The sequence below is a fragment of the Mytilus trossulus genome, chromosome 6 (genome assembly GCF_036588685.1).
Source record: "Mytilus trossulus isolate FHL-02 chromosome 6, PNRI_Mtr1.1.1.hap1, whole genome shotgun sequence".
In the NCBI taxonomy this organism is placed as follows: domain Eukaryota; kingdom Metazoa; phylum Mollusca; class Bivalvia; order Mytilida; family Mytilidae; genus Mytilus; species Mytilus trossulus.
The window spans coordinates 15050915-15072935 of record NC_086378.1 but is presented as its reverse complement, the minus strand read 5'-3'; the positions used below and the strand labels follow the sequence as shown (position 1 = coordinate 15072935).

Genomic DNA, 22021 nt, shown 5'->3' with positions numbered 1-22021 from the left:
TAGCGTCTTTTTAATGAACAGTCATACCATATGAAGAGTTGAGATGTATTTAAAGTAAACTGTACCAGAGTGCTAATTACCCCGACCATATGAGTACGGTCGGACCATATGAGTATATACCCATATGGTCATGACCATACACGTATGGTCCAAATACTCATATGGTCCAGAACATAGACATAATGCGCGTCTGGCGTATTAAATTATAATCCTGGTACCTTTGATAACTATGAAAGGTTTGGTAAATTTTGGTTTATTGTGTATACATGTTTTGCAGTTTCTTTATACTTACATTGGCATATTAAGGGAACCCCCCTTTTTTTAATAAATAATAAATACAACATAAAGTCAAATTTTTAAAAAGCAACATTTAATTCTTTCAAACATCTACACAATGTAGTCAAATAACTACAATTGTATAAAAAGACAACCATTAACAAGTGAAGCATTTAACATAGTCATGTTAAAGTTCTAATATCTAAACATACTATTACAAACTATTATAGCTAATTTCCTAATGCTTGTTAATTACAACTTTGGTTGCCTTGCTTGCTATATTTTTATAAATGTTTGCTCAATCATTATAATAAGGATTGACATCTTTCAAACGAAGAAAGCAAGAAAGCCACCCAAAGTATAAATCTACTGGCATTAGGAAATAAGCAATAATCAAACACTTTATTGTGCAATTTACAATAAATCTAACTGTCAAGCATTTGTATTTGTGAAATTGCACTCCCATAGATTAAAAATACATGTTATTGTCAGGCTATTTTGATTGTGAAGTCATCATAAAGTGTTATACATTTTTACTTAATCATGCTAGGTTATCAAAGGCAGCTATTTCTTGGATTCTGTTTCTATATTTGAAGTTCACAATGATTTTTAAAACACTTAAAGGTCAATAGCTGTCTTTTATTTAGAATTTGATAAATGACATAATCTCTTTGTTGTTGATGAATCTTGTTATTGATAAATACACTCATCACAGATACTTCTAGTTGTGGTATCTGTCTTTATTCTATTGTTGGGTATTTGTCTCAATGATGCATATATCACTTCTATTATTCATTCAATAATTCAAACTTATTGTGAAATAAATATTATTCATCTATTTTTAAACATAATAACTACTTACTTATTTGTCTTGTCCAAGCAAAACTTTTGCTCATTTTTATGGAAAAACAAATTAGAAGTTCAGACACTTTTGTCTCTTAGTAAGGAATAGTGTCTTTATGTGTAAACAATTTCATTCATTTAAAGAATCAAGTGGACATAACAGACCTGTGAATCCTTAGCTGGTGTTGCTGGGATATTTTATTATTATAGTACCATTTGAGTGAACACATAAAATACAAGGCATAATATGTAGTGATGAATTGTAAAAATTATAACTAAAAATCACACACTGTTGTGAATGATAAAACTAGTTGGTGATAAAGAAAGTGCACTATGAGCACTTATGTGCCTTTCTTTTGTTATGAAACAAAACAAAAATTTAAAAAGGGAAATTGCATTTTCATTAGTTATTTAAGTGAATATGTTACAAAATTTCATAGATGCTAACTTTTGTTTAATAAAGATGAAAAGAAAGATACTGATTTATCATTTTTTGTAACTCTGGAACAACAATGTGGGAAAATGTCATTAAGTCAAGTTATATGTAATATAATAATAAGATATGGTAAAGTTTCCAATGAGACACCTCTCCTTTAGAGACCAAATGAAGAAGAAGATAATAACTATAGGCGATTGCACATGTTGCTTTAAAAAATGTTTACTGAAACAAACAATGGTAAAACAGGATACAATAATGAAAGCATATGGAGAATGACACAAAAAATAATGACTTCATAACATCTCATTCAAGTGTTTAATGTCTGGGTAAAACAAAGTGGACCCCTCATACCATATTAATCACTCAACATTTGATTATAATTACACACAGACACACACAACTAAAAGCAAAACAACACAAATCTGTGTGAAAATTCAGGAACAAATTTCTTTAACAGCAAAACTTAAACCACTGATTATAACATAGAATGAGGAATGATTTGATATAGATGTAAATTAATATAAGAACTAAATAATTTCTTGATCTCCTATAACTAAATGATGAGACAGAATAGTATTGCACTAAAACATTCTATTTTTGTTTAAATCTACAAATGCAAAGAGGTCTATAAACGCTGTGTTACTTTTCTTTCAGAAGAGAAACTATTGTTTAAGGAATGTAATTTCAATGAAGTCACAACCAAAAAATAATAATTCAAAATTCATATTAATAAAATCAAAAACATTGTCTACCATATTGGTCTAGAACAACTTGTTAACACAACCACAACTATTTAGATAGAACAAGTCATAAATTGCTATAGTTAAATAAAAATTTAAGATACCATCACTACTGATAATATCAAATGTCTGATTTCTGAATTTGAAACAAGTGTTATAGTAAAAATCAACTAAATGACATATATCACACAATGTATCTAAAAATCTGTTTTCAAATAGACACAACAAACATATAATTTGGTCTTTTTCATTATTTAAATAAAACACAGTAAAGCAAGGCAAAACGTCCCCAATTTCTATATTTCATATAAATTTCTCATTCTTCAAATATGATTTTGATGGATTTGTTTGGATCTACTGATTTTTGTTTTGACATCATTAATAGATCATTTACTGTTACACACATAAATTTCTAAATACCTCAAACACTTGACATCATTTAGAAAAAAAATTAGAAACTACAGACAGTTTTCAATTATAGGTTAAGATTTCATCAATATCAGACAAAATTACTTTGAATTTAGTTTTAAACGTAATACTGAGACAAATCTTTGTATTGGGACTTGACATGTCCATTCACAGTGAGTCTAGAAAAGAGTTCAAAAGTAAATCCAATTTATGACTAGTACACAACATCTTGATAAAATTTTCTATAAAAAACTAAACATTTCAAATGTAATAAATCTCTATTAACACATTGTATCTACAAATAAACTTCACATAACATTACAGATAAATCTATATATAAAACCTTAACATTATTTGTCACAATGTTATATTCAACAATTGGATTAAAATTAAATTAAAAATCACTAACTTATCACAATTTTAATAAACAACATGATTAAATATTTATGTAGTACATGTACTTTAATTTCAAAATGATCTCAATTGCCATACAAGCCATTTCAAATGCATTTTTATATAAAAATTTTGTGGGAATCTTTTAGACAACCCAAGGTGATAATAATAAATCAAAATAAAATATATTCCATTACTTGTGTTTATTCTATGGATAGTTATTTTAACTTCTATCTTCTCTACAAAATGCAAGTAGATATAAGAAGATATGTTAAGAGTGTCAACGAGACTATTCTCCATCCAAGTCACAATGTGTAAAAGTAAATCAGTATAGGTCAAAGTAAGGCCTTCAACACGGAGGCCTGGCTCACAATGAACAGCATTATATAATGGGCCCCAAAAAAATACTGGTTTTAGCCATAGTTTCAGATCAAGCAAAGAAAGGGGAGATAATCTAACCATTGATCCAAAATAACTGATTAATTTTTTTATAATCAGAATATGCATCTTCTATCCAATTAAAAATTGTCAGTAGTAAAAATCATATGGAAGTATTTAAAAACAAAAAACAGAAATATTATCACAGATACACTAACAAAGATGTACAAATAATTTAGGATTGTCTAAAAATATTTCTCGCTTTTTCAGATAGATAAAGTTATATATTCTTGATGACATCTCTGGTCAGAAAATGTCAATCACAATTTTCATTTAAATTGATTGATAAAGGGTTTGAACTTTTCAAAGGATGTGAATACAAAGATCATAATAGGCGGAACAAACATTTTTTTAACTGATATAATAAAGAAAAGGATGAGTGTAAATATGTAAAGGTCAAGACAGACAATGTGTTTATCAAAGCATGCATAAAAACATAACTTTTAACACCATGTAATTGAAGCACATACAGGTGTGACACCACCAAAACAATGACGTCACTAATGGTTGTATGTTAAATTAGTACATAAACAAGAAAATTACAAAACACACACTTTTGTGTAACATAATCCTACAATTCATTGCCATTTTTGCCATTTCAGGAATAGAAAAAAAATCATTCTTTTTTATATTGGATTTATTAATATTCATGAGACTTAAAGAGAACAAATTTCTTTTGATGCATATCTCAAACAGGGTGTCAAAATTACACCTGCAATAGTCCATTTGCCAATTACCAATTTGATTCTGTTATTACACACTTTTTAACCAAATTACTTCCCTTTGTCAATCATAGACTCCTTCCATACCAGACAAAATTGGCTTTTGCCAATGCAAAGCATGATGAATTGAAAGTGATGTATCGGCCGTTTAATTATTTATTATGAAACATAATTTCTGATGTAAAATCGTTTGTAAATAAAAGATTTGAAAACCTTAAAGAATCCTCACACTATTATGCACAGGTAAACTTGCTTTTTTCCGCTAGCTCTCCATTGTAAATAAAAATTAATGTCCCTCATAAGGGAGACAACTAAAAAAGGGATCTCTAATAACAGGGTCAAATACGGGAATGGGCAAATAGCTTATTCATACCAAAGCTTGTGAAAATGGAAGCTGGATGAAAATCATAACATCTTCTCAAGACAATTTCTCTTATCATGCTGAAATTAAAATGAAACATCCATATCACTAGACTTAACTAGCAATTTGACTATCAATATAAAATCAACTTTTTGATAAAAAAAAAAAACATCTTTAAATTTTGAATTGCTTGTATTTATTTGAGCATTAAACATCATAAAAATTAACTGCACCTGACTTAAGTTAGGGTTTCTAAAAATATATTGAGGTAGAAAAGAAATTTTCTCTCAATCAAAAGTAATAATGGTGATTATCATAAACTCTTGTGACATGTGTGATGTCTTGATCTGGACGGACTATACATTATGAAACGATGAGAAAACAGTGGAATAGCATTATATGCTGTGATGGTGATAACACAAAACAACTCAAATAAATTAAATCAAACAGAACAATTTTAAATTTACTGTACATCAAATCTCAAAATGTCAGATTGTAACACATTCCTAAATTCTGTTTCAAAATCTGTATAATTTTCATAAGCTTCAGGAATTTCAATTAGGTAGCCACATGTATGCGCTACTGGTCTCCTTTCAGCACCACTTAGATTAGAAAATTGGACGGAGATTGTACGTTTAGGCACACAATTTTGTCCAGTGATAAATTGTAGAAATTTTTGTAAATCTTCGTCTCCAAGCTGTTCAATGAAATCTTTGAAATACTGGAAAACTTTTCTTCTTCTCATGTCCAGTAACCTTAAAGGTTCGGCTAATTTTAAACATTTGACAACTTTTTCAGGTGTTGGTTTTAATCTTGCATGAAGTATGCTGATATGATCTATTGTCATTTGAGACCAAAATTGATCAAAATGCACTTCTGGAATTCCTAGTCGTAACTTTTCACAAAGAGATCTTGGTTTTAAAACCAGTTCATTTCTTGCCATATTTAACAGCTGGTCACGGAAAGTTTCTTCTTTAAGTATGCAGCCCATTTCAAACTGGTAAAACAAATTCTGGAGATCCTCTTTTTGGTCTTCAGATAAACCAGAGAAGTCATTTAAAGCACTTTGGATTAGGTTTCTATCTTTGAGATCAACAAACAGTAGAAAGTCTTCCAATAGAGTATTGGATTCAATATGAGTTGTATTGAAGATTGTCACCATCATACAACTTTTACAAATGGATATTGGAATATAGCCAAGAATTGCAGTACTGTGAGCAAGAATACGCCCCATCAACAGAAAGTTTCTCTCCTCCTCCATTTTATGTGGAGGTAAATAAGGCACATGTACATCATTACCTTTGAAGTACAACGCAGTGGCTTCATTCCAGAACGAGGTAAATATATCCCTGCTGACCCCACCCCAGTCGGACCCAGGTTCACCCAAAACGTTGATATGTAAATATGACTGAAGGATTGTGGGATCAGTGTAAATATTGATGAGATCTTCAATGATATTGTCTCGTCTCACTTGAACCTGGTTCTCAGTAGAATTCAACAGCTTCTTTAAATGGGCTAAACCTGTTTAAAAGATAATCATAAAAAAATGTATTACCAAAAAATATCAAAATAAATTTTATGATTGGCTTACATCCTTGCATCAGCAAAGTTTTCTTCTGGTTTACTATTATCAGTTTATACTCTGGTATTTATTAGATTACCCCTCTTGATTACCTATGCAGGATGTCACACCTTTACTTTGAATAATCAATTTTGAAGAGAAAAGTTAAAAAAGAATAAAAGAATAAGAATTAAAAGAAATAAATATAGTAAACGTCTCCAATATACATTATGAATGCAGAAAAAACGAAATTTCAAAAACCGTCTATAGTTGTGTATAGTCCGCACCCCTTGTACAAACTACATATTTAAGGAAAAAAAGTGCTGACTATACATGCCCAAATACGGTACTATATCTTTTGGCTGTAAAATGTGTAGAGCTTATTATAATTGAAAGTCAATGTGGTAAGTTGCTGCTTTGTTATTTGAATATCGAACTTAATTGAAGGAACATTGATCAAAGATGACATTAGTAATTACTATATCTATTTTAAAAAGAGTCAAATAAATTGGAAAAGTGTCCATCAAACACAGATGATGCCAGATTGATCTGAGTTTTGTGGTAATATCAGTTTCAAAACATTTGGTTCTACAGCATGGGTATAAAAAAGGTTTATATGGAACTTTTAGAATCAAATCCCTATATATGAGGAATTAATATAAATATTCACGCTTAGCTATTGGAATATTTGGTAGTACATGTGATCAAATAATTGAAATATGAATGTATGACATTTCAAAATTAGTAATTCTTACTTTAAATAAATAACTAACAACATTAGAGTTATCAAACTTATCAAGCAACCTCACCCTTCCAAGATATATATGCGTTTTTTTTTAATGTAAAATATAATAAGAAACTTACATGTTTCCACTTCTCTTACAAGTGTAGAATGGTCAACCCCTGTTGCCCCTAATGTACTAACATCAGACACAGTGATGTCATCACCATTTACTGTTTCTTCATCATCCTGGAAATCAGGGTTATCTATACCACTTTCTAAAACAAAAAAACCAGTTCTATACATACAATGAATTCACAAACATGTATCTTACCAAAATACCATTGCTTTGAATGAAGTCACATAGAAACAAGAATGTGTCCAAAGTACACGGATGCCCCACTCGCACTATCCTTTTGCATGTTCCATGGACCGTGAAATTGGGTAATAAGCTAATTTGGCATTAAAATTAGAAAGATTATACTATAGGGAACATATGTACTAAGTTTCAAGTTGATTGGACTTCAATTTCATCAAAAACTACCTTGACCAAAAACTTTAACCTGAAACTTCCACTTTCATTTCACCGTGAAATTGAAGTCAAAAGTCTAATTTGGCTTTAAAATTAGAAAGATCATATCATAAGCAACAAGTGTACTAAGTTTAAAGTTGATTGGACTTCAGCTTCATCAAAAACTACCTTGACCAAAAACTTTAACCTGAACGAACGAACAGACAGACGCACAGACGAACGAACGGAGCCACAGACCATAAAACATAATGCCCTTCTACTATTGTAGGTGGGGCATAAAAAACATAAAACTGTTGAAAAACTAACATTTTGTACAACACATTGATGTTTCAATTGTCATAATCAAATAATGATAAGTAAACAAGAGGCTCTCAAGAGCCTGAATCGCTCACCTGAATTTTTTTGGTTTAATCTCTCATCAATGATTATTTTGGCTTTTCAATTTATTTAAATGTTCTTTAAATCGTCCTATTCTCTTCAAAAGTAAAAAAAAAATCATTTTCTCCTATGTTCTATTTTGGCCATAGGAGCTATGTTTCTTGACATACAAGGAAATGAAATATAAAATTTATACTAGATATTCTGAAACTCTGAAACTCATTTACCTAAGTTTGGCTGAAATTGATACAGCAGTTTCAAAGGAGAAGATTTTTAAAAGTAAGTCAACATGATGAACAAATTGTGAAAAAAAGTCTTAAAAGGGCAATAACTCCTTAAGAGGTCAATTGAAAACTTTGGTCAAATTGACTTATTTGTAGATCTTACTTTGCTGATCATTTTTGCTGTTTACAGTTTATCTTTATCTATAATAATATTCAAGATAATGTCCAAAAACTGCTCTTAAAATTACCAATTAAGTGGCAGCAACCCAACGATGGTTTGTTTGATTTATCTGAAAATTTCAGGGCTGATAGATCTTGACCTAATAAACATTTTTACCTCATGTCAGATTTGCTCTAAATGCTTTCGTTTTTGAGATATAAGCCAAAAACTGCATTTGACCCCTATGTTCTATTTTAAGTAAGGTGGCCATGTTTTTTGACGGATCAAAAATCTAAGCACACACTTTGTGCAGGATAATCTAAGGAACAATCATGCTAAGTTTCATCCAAATCCATTCAGTAGTTTCAGAGGAGAAGATTTTTTAAAGTAAGCAAATATGATGAACAAATTGTGAAAAATTGCCATTACAGGACAATAACCCCTTAAGGGGTCACTTGACAATTTTGGTCATTTAACTTTTTTGTAGATCTTACTTTGCTGATCATTTTTGCTGTTTACAGTTTATCTTTATCTATAATAATATTCAAGATAATGACCAAAAACTGCAAAATTTCCTTAAAATTACCAATTAAGTGGCAGCAACCCAACAATGGTTTGTTTGATTCATCTGAAAATTTCAGGGCACACTTTGTGCAGGATACTCTAAGGAACAATCATATTAAGTTTCATCCAAATCCATTCAGTAGTTTCAGAGGAGAAGATTTTTTAAAGTTAGCAAATACATGTATGATGAACAAATTGTGAAAAATTGCCATTTAAGGACAATAACCCCTTAAGGGGTCACTTGACAATTTTGGTCATTTAACTTATTTGTAGATCTTACTTTGCTGATCATTTTTGCTGTTTACAGTTTATCTTTATCTATAATAATATTCAAGATAATGACCAAAAACTGCAAAATTTCCTTAAAATTACCAATTAAGTGGCAGCAACCCAACAATGGTTTGTTTGATTCATCTGAAAATTTCAGGGCTGATAGATCTTGACCTAATGAACATATTAACCCCATGTCAGATTTGCTCTAAATGCTTTCGTTTTTGAGATATAAGCCAAAAACTGCATTTGACCCCTATGTTCTATTTTAAGTAACGGCGGCCATGTTTTTTGACGGATCAAAAATCTCAGCACACACTTTGTGCAGGATAATCTAAGGAACAATCATGCTAAGTTTCATCCAAATCCATTCAGTAGTTTCAGAGGAGAAGATTTTTTAAAGTAAGCAAATATGATGAACAAATTGTGAAAAATTGCCATTACAGGACAATAACCCCTTAAGGGGTCACTTGACAATTTTGGTCATTTAACTTATTTGTAGATCTTACTTTGCTGATCATTTTTGCTGTTTACAGTTTATCTTTATCTATAATAATATTCAAGATAATGACCAAAAACTGCAAAATTTCCTTAAAATTACCAATTAAGTGGCAGCAACCCAACAATGGTTTGTTTGATTCATCTGAAAATTTCAGGGCTGATAGATCTTGACCTAATGAACATATTAACCCCATGTCAGATTTGCTCTAAATGCTTTCGTTTTTGAGATATAAGCCAAAAACTGCATTTGACCCCTATGTTCTATTTTAAGTAACGGCGGCCATGTTTTTTGACGGATCAAAAATCTCAGCACACACTTTGTGCAGGATAATCTAAGGAACAATCATGCTAAGTTTCATCCAAATCCATTCAGTAGTTTCAGAGGAGAAGATTTTTTAAAGTAAGCAAATATGATGAACAAATTGTGAAAAATTGCCATTAAAGGACAATAACCCCTTACGGGGTCACTTGACAATTTTGGTCATTTAACTTATTTGTAGATCTTACTCTGCTGATCATTTTTGCTGTTTACAGTTTATCTTTATCTATAATAATATTCAAGATAATGACCAAAAACTGCAAAATTTCCTTAAAATTACCAATTAAGTGGCAGCAACCCAACAATGGTTTGTTTGATTCATCTGAAAATTTCAGGGCTGATGGATCTTGACCTAAGGAACATTTTAACCCAATGTCAGATTTGCTCTAAATGCTTTCGTTTTTGAGATATAAGCCAAAAACTGCATTTGACCCCTATGTTCTATTTCAAGTAACGGCGGCCATGTTTTTTGACGGATCAAAAATCGAAGCGCACACTTTGTGCAGGATACTCTAAGGAACAATCATGTTAAGTTTCATTTAAATCCATTCAGTAGTTTCAGAGGAGAAGATGTTTGAAAAATTGTTAACGACGACAGACGACGACGACGACGGACGCCAAGTGATAAGAAAAGCTCACATGGCCTTTTAGGCCAGGTGAGCTTAAAAGTAAGTAAGCTTAAACAAGAATTAAATTTTATCAGTATAATTCACTTCATGGTAAATATCAAATACCTAGGGTTGTTAAAAACTGAGGTAAACAAGTTTGGTATACAGAACAAACTCAAAACATGGTATGAAACTAACCATTATACATTTACTGTACAAACCAAACCTCATGGTTCAATTGCTATTAATAATAATTACGTTGAACCTATTCAATTAAATATTAAATTTCTCCATTTACTTATTTCTCCAAAAGCAAAGATGGAAAACATGTTTTAATTGACAATTCCTTACCATCATTTTCAAATGTTACTGTATTATCAGATGATGACGTCCCTTGTAGAGCCTCTGGCCTTGGTGGTGGTGGTGGGAGATATTGGTCTGGTCTTGGGGTGGATAACATTGGTCTCGGTGGAGGTACTGTCGGTGGATGATCACCAGAATAAAGATCAAGGATCTGTCTCCAGTCAAGATCATCATGTCTCCCAAAATCACCATGTGGCATCTGAAAACGAGGCTCATGAATGTCAAAGTCAAGGTCATCTGAAAAAGATAAATAGTTGATAAATATACATGTTGTCTATAAAGATGTTATTATTTCACATTCTGATTTATTGATAAGTGGATGTATTGAAGGCATGTTTTTGTTTCTTGCTATCCAGAACAAGAATGCTCTCATTACTCATATTATTAGTTTTTGAAACCAGGATGTATATGTTTCACTGATCAGTTTAGTGTTCACTTCTTTAACACTCATCACTGCAAAGTTGCTGCAAAAAAATTTGACAGATTAATTTAAATTCTTTCAAGATATTAAAAAAAATACAAAGTTTCTGCAAACAGGAAGAAGCTAGGTATCTGTAATATCTGAAAAGTAGTCGCACTTTACAATGCACATACTGTGGATTCATTATAATTGGTTGGATACCAATTTTCGAGGGTTTCGTGGGCATAGGTGAACAACGAATTCAAATGTTCAACGAATAACATAATTTCAATAGGTTTTGTATGCAGAGATTGGTAAATCCACAAAGTCAAATATCCACAAATACCAGTATGTTAGTTTTCAGCAATCCAAAATTGATACCCACGAAAATAAATGAATCCACAGTAACTGTAAATCTTTTGGCTATGCATATACAAGTTCATTCTGTCTGGAAATATGAGTACCTGCGAAAAAGAGTGACACAAATATTTCTAGATGAATTGATGACCTGTACTATCTACAGACAGATGGACAGAAGATCTGATGATTTATGTCAAAATGAACACTTCTTTTTTACCTGGTTCTTTCAAAACATTGTATAAAAAGTTCCATCTTCCCGCCACAGGCCTACACTACTTGCTTAGAAAATTTTAGATGGATGCTTTTGGCCTGTAGTGGATTTCCTACAGGCCAGATAGTAATATTAAAACGCCTGCTCCAAGTGGCTTGTGGACTAGCTTTAGACTAATTTATATTTCTCGACAATCTTTATCTGTATGACAAGATTTATATTGGCAATGGCAAATGTTAATTTTGTGGACAGAAGTATACATATAATTGACTTACCTTTCGTGCATTTTCTACAAATACAAAATGGACTTCGTTTACACAATCCACATATACTACGGCAACATATCTTTACTTTATCTTTTCTGTAAAATATTATAAAAGATTAGGTATGGTAAGATTATTTATGGTTCCCCTTTCACACAAACAAATTTAGATATAACAATTTAATCAACCAATAGGAAGGCTAAGCTAGTAGATTTATCTATTTCTAAAAGTCATATAAAACAGGTTTCTTAGGGTTATGTTGCTAAGGAATTAATGCAATTTTCCTTTGCTTCTTTGGTTTTGTTTTTTTATGTGCATGTACTAATTTTGTGTCAGATGGATAACCCATGTCTGTTCTTAATCCAATATCTAAACTGTTATACCACTGTCCCAGGTTAGGGGGAGGGTTGTGATCCCGCTAACATGTTTAACCCCGCCACATTATTTATGTATGTGCCTGTCCTAAGTCAGGAGCCTGTAATTCAGTGGTTGTCGTTTGTTTATGTGTTACATATTTGTTTTTTGTTGATTTTTTTACATAAATAAGGCCGTTAGTTTTCTCGTTTGAATTGTTTTACATTGTCCTATCGGGGCCTATTATAGCTGACTATGCGGTATGGGCTTTGCTCATTGTTGAAGGCCGTACGGTAACCTATAGTTGTTAATGTTTGTGTCATTTTGGTCTTTTGTGAATAGTTGTCTCATTGGCAATCATACCACATCTTCTTTTTTTGTCCTCTGTGCAAATAATTTTACTTTTCCACCAATGTTAACTAAGGTAGGTAAAACTTACCCACAGTAAGCTATAATGAGTAAAACTGCACACATGAGAGCTGAAAAAAAATAATCTTCAATAACAATTCTTATTTGTTTTTAATCAAATTTTAATCGATCTTGTCAAAAAAAAAGACTGATACAAAAAGTCTGAAGACAATCTTCTACTGAACTTATGAAATTTCAAATATTATGTTGAATTACATTTTCAGGTTTGCTATTTTTTTTTATTCCACTGTAGGACCAATTTACATCCAATTTTATTTCAGTACTTACAAAGAATGACAACTCCTGCAATGAGTCCACCATTTTTCTCATCTTCTGACGGTGGCGGAAATGTAACAGGCTTGTATGTACCTGTATAAACAAAGGTATCAATACTAACAACATGGTAATGTTTCCAGCATTTGAAAGCAAGAAGAAAGATTCAAAGCCAAACTGTCATTCGTAAGCTTGCATGTTTTAAACATTTGACTACAAGTAGCCTAATTTCAAGACTAGGATACTTAATATAACTTATATGACATAAACATATCATTGCCTTAAATATATATATTTTCTAACCATCAAACTATCAAAACTTCGTTAATTCTGTTGTATATCATAAAAATTTTAAACTGAGCTATTTTCAAAATTTTGATCAAAAGAATCATCAAAAGTCAAAGCAATTGTAATTGCCATCAAGTATTAATATATAATACACATAAACATAATCTTATGCTAGATTTAAATTCTGTGACCTATTGACATACATATATAACTTACAGAGTGTGTGTGGATAAAAGTGTTGACTGTCAGAGTAGCTTCCCTTTAATTCCCTGACAGAGCAGAATAATGGCTGTGAATTGTCTGAGCTGCAGTCAACTTCCTCCAGGATTAAATTTGATCCATTCTGAATAACACTGTAGCTGGCATCGAGGGGATATTTCCATAACACTTCAAAAGTTGGTCTGTAGAATAAAGGTGCACCTGATTTCTGCTCAGCTGTACAGCTCATGTTGGCCCATATTTTCCCTGATGAGAGACTTGTGGTAATATTTTGTATAATTGGTAAATCAAGTTTATCTGTAAATAAAGACAGAAAGATATATATGTCAATGTATGTAAGCAATGTCTTAAACAGATTTCGTTTTCATTACATTTCCAAGAGAAATTTTTAATATATAGAAAAGATTCAATATCTGTGTAGTTAAATAAACAGAAGAACATGTCATGTTGTTATGAAACTATAATAGCTATAATCATAATAATAACAGGGATTTGTATGAACTGAAGTCTGGCAGATTGGATTTCAACTTCATATACAAATTACTTGCAAGTTCTGGAAGTAGGTCAGATGAGTAAACAGAAGCATATTTTTTTCTATTTCACCTCAATTTGGCTTCTATAATTCATTAAGGACATTTCAGTGAAATATAGTCAATGTAATTCATGCAAATGCTAAAATAACAATATAACTTAATTGTTTTGATCTACCAATTGTGGTTTCCTTAGCCAAATATAATAAAAGAAAAACCCAACAATAATACATTGTTGCTACTTGAAACAGAACGCCTACTTGCTTCTTTTACCTCAAATAGTTGAGACAAACAACTTACCTAGAACAACTAGAGTTATCCCACTTCTATTGCTGTTGATATTGGTAACATAAACGTAAGTACCATTGTCTTCTTTTTTAGTATTATATAAATTTAATGAGAAGTTTCCCACATTCTTAGAGTAACTTATTTTTGATTTATTTCCAATAACAGTAATCACTGAATTTTGTTTTTGTATGATTATCTCCCCTTCTGGATTGACAATCGTAAAATCGTTGTTGGTATTGTTCCATGTTAAGGTAGAATTCTGGGTAATATTAGTGAACTGGTAACCTTTATTTTCTGTTAAAACTGTAAACAAAAAATAAAAGAGATTTGATAAATACCTATAAAAGAACAGCATCTGTTATCATTAAAGATTTTTTTTTAAATTTACAAAGTTTACTGTGATACATTGCTATCAAACGACCAGGAATAATTTTTAATCAAGTATAATAGTAAACACATTTGTTTGTCTTTAATTGCTACTCGAAATTCTGTTGATATCATATATGACTAAAATCATAACAACCATTATAATACATCCAATTTTGAAGGATCATAGGGGGTCTCATTGGGTGGTTCCGATCCCGGATTCCCGTATCCCACTTACACTATGTACGTAAGCAATTCTTATTTTTTTGTCATTTCCCGGGTCCCGCAAGACCTCATTTCCCGTTTTCACCGCACAATTATTTGACTTTCACATGTCACGCTTACAACAAATCGGCAATCCTGCGCCACGGTTAGACCCCAATGAGACCCACTTCATAAATCATACCACAACTCCATATGTTTATATTGATTGCAAGGTATGTATGCCAAAATGTCATGTTAATGCTCAATCCCATATATTTTGAAAACTTTTCAATCAAGCTTTACTTTCTAATGTATATTACTTGCAAGGCTAGTTTTTGCTCTTAATTGGTCAGTTTGTTGTCTCTTTGACACATTCCCCATTTCCATTCTCAATTTTAATCTAATTTTATTCAAATGTAATTTAACTTTTACTGGACAACTTACTGTGAGATGAGAACAGATTGTATCCTGCCGACTTCCCATAATACCGACAGCCAAATAATGTAGGGTCTGTCTGTTGATTAAATCTGAGGACATCCAAATACATCACTGTTGTTGTGCCAACAGACTTACATGACACATTGAAATCAGAGTACTGGTTGACTACATCACATGGATAGTGTATAGTGGCAATGTCATCACTCTCACGGTAAAAGTGGACAGTGGCTGTATGGATATTCTCCGTTACACAACAAAATTGGAGTTTGCTAACAGTCGGTACTACACATGGATAAAATGAGATCTTTGGAACAGACTTCTGTACAGTTGAGAGTTGTGAAATGGAATTTGCTGAAATAATAAACATGAAATATCAGTTAAAAGGTAAAATAACAAACAAAAAAAACTCCAATGGAAATTCAAAACAGAAAGTCCTTTATAAAGTGACAAAATCAAAAGCTGAGGAATGGAAAACAACTGTCATATACCAGAATTGGTACAGGCATTTCCTTATGAAGAAAATGGTGAATTAAATCTAGGTTTATAGCTAGCTAAACTGCTTGCTTAAATACATATGATGCAAAGTAATATCATGAAATATCACCTGCAAGCTAAGTCATAACATAAAGCTTCATCAGTGTGGGTTCAACCAAGAACTTGTGTAGAGATTAGTCTTACTATACATGCTATAAAAATCCTTGGTCTGACTAGACCTGCAACATGGGAGGTTTTCTTGGGCTACCTTAAAAGGATATATGTGTCCTTTAAAATATTCAAACCCAAGAATAAGATCAGTTTTAAACTGTAAAGCTTGCTTCACAGTGACGTGGTGACCTAGCTGTGACAGTTTTCAAAATATGACCTTATGACCTAAGGGAGTACCATCATTGATTGATTGATCGGTGTTTGATTTTGTGCATCAGCACTGAAAGGCTAATTATATCACTGTCACCGTGAAGTACCAATCTGTTGAACAGAAACATTGAGTCTCTCTAAAACTGTAACTTCATAACTTGTATTAACTCAGGATAAAGTAGGAGGGGTCCTGATCCTGAAATCCTGGACTTAAAGTCTTAAAAACAAGAAATTCTGAGGTCCCGAATTTGAATAAATTGAAATCCCAAATCCCAAAATTTGAAAAAGAAGTATTCCCGGATCCCGAAAGGGTCAACCCCAATTCCCAAGCTTAAAAACACCTGATCCTGGAGTCCCAATAAAGGTCCTATCCCCCTCAAAGAAGAGACTAGCTGACATATGGTATAGACAAAGTCTATTGTCAAAGGCATTGGTGTTTTCCTTTAGATGTTTATCTTTTAATAATGTGTTTTTGTCCAATATTTCTTGTTGATATCATTTATTTTTAGACATTTGCCATACACTGACCTATATTATGGTTATTAATACTAAAGGGACGATCCCTGAAGTGTGATGTTATATAGCTAAATACATTGTTTAACAACAAGGAAATTGGTAAATTATAAATTATATGGTGGTCATAAAACAACAAACAAGAAATCAATTTGACCATTAAGTTTTACTAGATAAAATTTGATCTCACTAAATATTATTCTTTGGATTTAAAATATTTACAAACATAAAATATGTAATTAGCAATTAAATGAACTTTAAACCTATGAATATCGGCAAATGGATTATTTCTCTATGTATGTAACTGCTACTTGTACAAAACTGTAGATCAATACTAGCTGATTAATTGATAAGATCACCATTTAGATGAAATCCTTATACAGTCTCAAGTTTTATGACCTTAATTTGGTAAAGTAAAATTGAATACTCAAAATTCAAATCACTTTAGTAATGGTTAAAGATTACATGATACTTTTTGTTATACAAATTTCTGTGAAATAAAAACACTAAAATATTCCCAATGTTTAATCTTAACTTTTTCAACATTTATTGTTTATGCAATATACAAATTTGATGAAACTCTCATATATTGCTATTGTGTATGATCTTTTGTTAATATGTAACTTGTTCAAATCCCTTGATGAATGAATATGGATTACATAATGTTTTTTTGTTTCACGTAACATATATTATATCTTTGTCTTATATATGTACTTTTGATTGTTGGTATATTTACCTGTACATAATGTGAATACTGAACCCAGTAAACAGGATACCAGTAATAGTGTAGCCATTCTTAGCTATCATCTCCAGGAACCATTGTTATTCTGTAATAATAAAAAAAAATAGTTAAATCTTAATCAAAATGTTACAATTGAGAACAATTATAACCACAATAAGCTATTTCTCGATTCATGTCATTCAGCAGAAGGATGTCAAATTTACACGCCTTTATGAGATCATTTACCACATAGAAGGCACATCTGTATCACTGCTGTATTAAAGCTTCAAGCACTTTAAGAATCATCTTTCTGCAGGGTTACGTCTAGAAATAATTAATGTTCCATAAAAAATGTGTTATCAATTTCCATGCGACTGAAACGAAAGGTGACCAACTTATTAGATTATAATTTCCCAAATATTTTGGGCAATATAAGACCAAACTTTTTTATCCTTTCGTTTCACATTTGTTGGAATTGAAGATGTCTTCAATTTGATCAAAGATCAAGAACAGCAAATGAAGTATTGTTCCTTTGATTTATTATATTCTTCATAGGGGCTACAGTTCAGACAAATAGCAAAATAGTGTCTACATCAATTCTAAAGAGAAACTTGCACCCTACTATCTAATTTATAAACACTGTTACAGATAATTAACAGCTAGGGAACATGTTTTTTTTTTAAATAACAGCCTATAAATGTTTGAATAGTAGGGGTACATTTCTTTTGTTTTTTTTAAAAAAAGCAACTAGATTTGTTTTACATTGTCTTATCGGGGCCTTTTTTAGCTGACTATGCGGTATGGGCTTTGCTCATTGTTGAAAGCCGTGGGGTGACCTATAGTTGTTAATTTTGTGTTACTTTGGTCTTTTGTGGATAGTTGTCTCATTGGCAATCATACCACATCTTCTTTTTTATATGGACAATATAAAGCTTTATTTCTGTAGACAAATTAATTATGGCATGTACAAAATGTATGTCAGACAGGGTCAGACTTTGATGGTCTTTCAAAATTTTACCCCGAAATACCAGATGCCTTTCAAGATATAAATCTCCCTATTTCACTTTTATATCTAGTTTCTAGCAAAGGAAAATTGCTCAACCCTTTCCCTGTTTTTGTTGTGTTTTTGCTGTCAAAATTGAAAATATAATTTCATTCTCAATTCAGACCTTCCAGAAATGCATCTACTTTTGTTTCATTGTATATTCTGAGTGAATTTCTCTGTTTAAGATTAATGTTTTGAACTATAAATGAGAATACAGTTCACTCACTTAAAGTCAGCTTTAAAGGAGATGAGTTTGGTTGTTCTATCTATGCCCTCTTTTGTTTTGATGATAGATGTTACATACATGCATATGGGGCCATAAAAAAGAATATATATTTACATTTGTATGTTACATTATGTTTGTTTGCCCAAACCCTACATGTATAATGTAACTTTAGTACCCTGAAAATGTCTATTTGTATACCCACTGTCTCAACCTTCAGGTAGGATTTGGGCAAACCACAACATTTTTAAGTGTGGCCTGGCTCCCATTTTTTAAATGGTTTAAATTCTATAACAATTTTAAACATTAAATGTTTGAACCAGAACTATTACAACAGTTACTGAAATTTTAAATCAATTAATTTACAAATACCATATCCAGCTTTTTCCTGCAATTAACTCTAGATTAATAAGAAGCGTGGTTAGACATGAGGACTACAATCCAACCAAGATGGACACTTTAAAATTTAAGATTCCTAAAAAATACAATTTAAGATTAAAACCTTCTACCTCCTGCTACAATGTATCACCAAGATGAAATTAGCAGTAGAACTAGTTGCCAGTGGTACTCAGAAATTGTAAGGTGATTCAAAAGTTGTAAGAAGGTTTAAACTCTGACACAATGACAATTCACGTAGTAATGTTCATTGTATAATCAAGACTAAGCAACTTAAGTGCTGATATGGAATGAAAGTGTTAATCATGTGAAATCCCAATAAGGTCATGTGTGTAGGGGTGGGGGTCAAAGGGGTCCTGAAACCAAAATCCATGGATTAAAAACACTAAGGAGGATTTAAATCTCAACAACCAAAAATTTTAGAAAAAGACTTCCAGGATCCAGAAAAGATCAATTCCCAAACCCTGAGCTTTAATAACACCAATAAAGGTCTGACCCCCTCTCATGTGTGAAGGTAATAGGTATTGTTATTGCTTACAATCATTGTTACATTATTATATAAAACTCTATTGTGCTCTCTCCAATAAAATATTGAATTGGATTAAAATTAGGTACTTGATCTGTCAGTCAAGGATACACAACAGTTCAGTGTTCTCCCCAGGACCTATTTGCATCATGGTAATGTGATGCTACATTTGTATATTGCTCAATGTGATGCTACATTTGTATATTGCTCAATGTGATGCTACATTTGTATATTGCTCAATGTGATGCTACATTTGTATATTGCTCAATGTGATGCTACATTTGTATATTGCTCAATGTGATGCTACATTTGTATATTGCTCAATGTGATGCTACATTTGTATACTGCTCAATGTGATGTTACATTTGTATACTGCTCAATGTGATGCTACATTTGTATATTGCTCAATGTGATGCTACATTTGTATATTGCTCAATGTGATGCTACATTTGTATATTGCTCAATGTGATGCTACATTTGTATATTGCTCAATGTGATGCTACATTTGTATATTGCTCAATGTGATGCTACATTTGTATATTGCTCAATGTGATGCTACATTTGTATATTGCTCAATGTAATGCTACATTTGTATACTGCTCAATGTGATGTTACATTTGTATATTGCTCAATGTGATGCTACATTTGTATACTGCTCAATGTGATGTTACATTTGTATACTGCTCAATGTGATGCTACATTTGTATACTGCTCAATGTGATGCTACATTTGTATATTGCTCAATGTGATGCTACATTTGTATATTGCTCAATGTGATGCTACATTTGTATATTGCTCAATGTGATGCTACATTTGTATATTGCTCAATGTAATGCTACATTTGTATACTGCTCAATGTGATGTTACATTTGTATATTGCTCAATGTGATGCTACATTTGTATATTGCTCAATGTGATGCTACATTTGTATATTGCTCAATGTGATGCTACATTTGTATATTGCTCAATGTGATGCTACATTTGTATATTGCTCAATGTGATGCTATCTGAATTGATTTTCTTAAAGGTTGTGTTATAGATGTGGTGCTATATAATGACTTTACTTTTTTGAAATGTGATGGTATAATATTTCAAATTTTCTTTTTTACCAGGATGCTATATATATGAAATAATTGGGGAGAACCACAGGTACTTGTTTCTATCCATCAGAAGACCAACTATCAAAGTAAATATAGTGCTGTGTCTGTAGGATTAGATCACTGCAACTTATACACAGAGTACTTGAAACTGTTAGTTTATATTTCAATCTATATGCAAATTTGTCAAAATATTGTTTTAATAAATAATCTCCTTACAGTTATCAAATAATTGACTTATACAGGTAAATAATTTTTCAATCACTGAAATTCTCAAGCTTATAATAATCTGATGTTGGAAATCATAAACATGATTACCATATTTGAATATATGTTGCTACTGTGTACATATGCAACGGCACGTAATAGTCAAAGTTGTGACTGAGTGCGGAAATATGAAGATAGATAGATAGATAGATAATTGGAAATCATAAACATGATTACCATATTTGAATATATGTTGCTACTGTGTACATATGTCAGTCACTGTTATTTACCCCTATTAACCATGTTAACCCTAAAATTCGTATAACATCTTTACCTCGTGTCCAACATTGTTTGAAATTGATTGTTTACAAAGTCATGAAATGGAACTATTACCTGCATAAAATCTTTTTGTCAGTCCTCCATGTGAAACGAAAGTAGGTTAAATTCGTACCATGTCACACAATAACACAACAACTGTTGTGTTTAACTTGCACTTTGAGAAATAAAAAGGCAGCTTTGTTGTTTTAAAGATCCGTTTTCGTGTTGATGTTAAATGATTTACCTGTACATTGGGGTATTTTGTCGACAGCATTGAGTCACTGGTGATAAGATCTTCAAGACGTTTTATTTGACGTTTATGTCTCGATCATTTAAAAGCTTCTGTGTGATCAATTGAAAAGCTGTGAAAGCTAAAAATAACTATTACCTCATTCTAAATTTAGATTAGGGTCCAGGGAAGGCTTTCATTGGTTTCTATATAAAACATAAGATAATTAATGATGAACAAATTTTTAATGATAAGATCAAAGTTATGATATAGGCTAGGCTGTTAAATAAAAGTAAAAGTATTGACCACATTATTTTCAATGTACACATTGTTATTGTAATATTGGTCATTTATAACCTGGAGGGGGAGGGAGAACATAAAAGGGGGGTGGGGCATTGTTTGGAAGAATAATAGGGGGTGTCCAATTTTGCAATACCTAAAATGGTGGCATCGAATAGGTTTGGTGAC

The 22021-nt window shown here is 31.6% G+C and overlaps 1 protein-coding gene across 1 annotated transcript; it reads right to left on the bottom strand.

The window, feature by feature from the left end:
* Positions 1–806: 806 nt before the first annotated feature.
* LOC134722340 (uncharacterized) lies at positions 807–21602 on the bottom strand. Its single transcript, XM_063585953.1, has 11 exons — positions 21400–21602; positions 17528–17618; positions 15430–15774; positions 14428–14718; positions 13595–13894; positions 13106–13186; positions 12849–12888; positions 12068–12153; positions 10810–11058; positions 7046–7180; positions 807–6141 (listed from the first exon to the last, which is right to left on the bottom strand). Exons 2-11 carry the CDS (start codon positions 17583–17585, stop codon positions 5084–5086), a joined length of 2643 nt encoding a protein of 880 aa, XP_063442023.1. The 5' UTR covers positions 17586–17618; positions 21400–21602; the 3' UTR covers positions 807–5083.
* Positions 21603–22021: the final 419 nt, after the last annotated feature.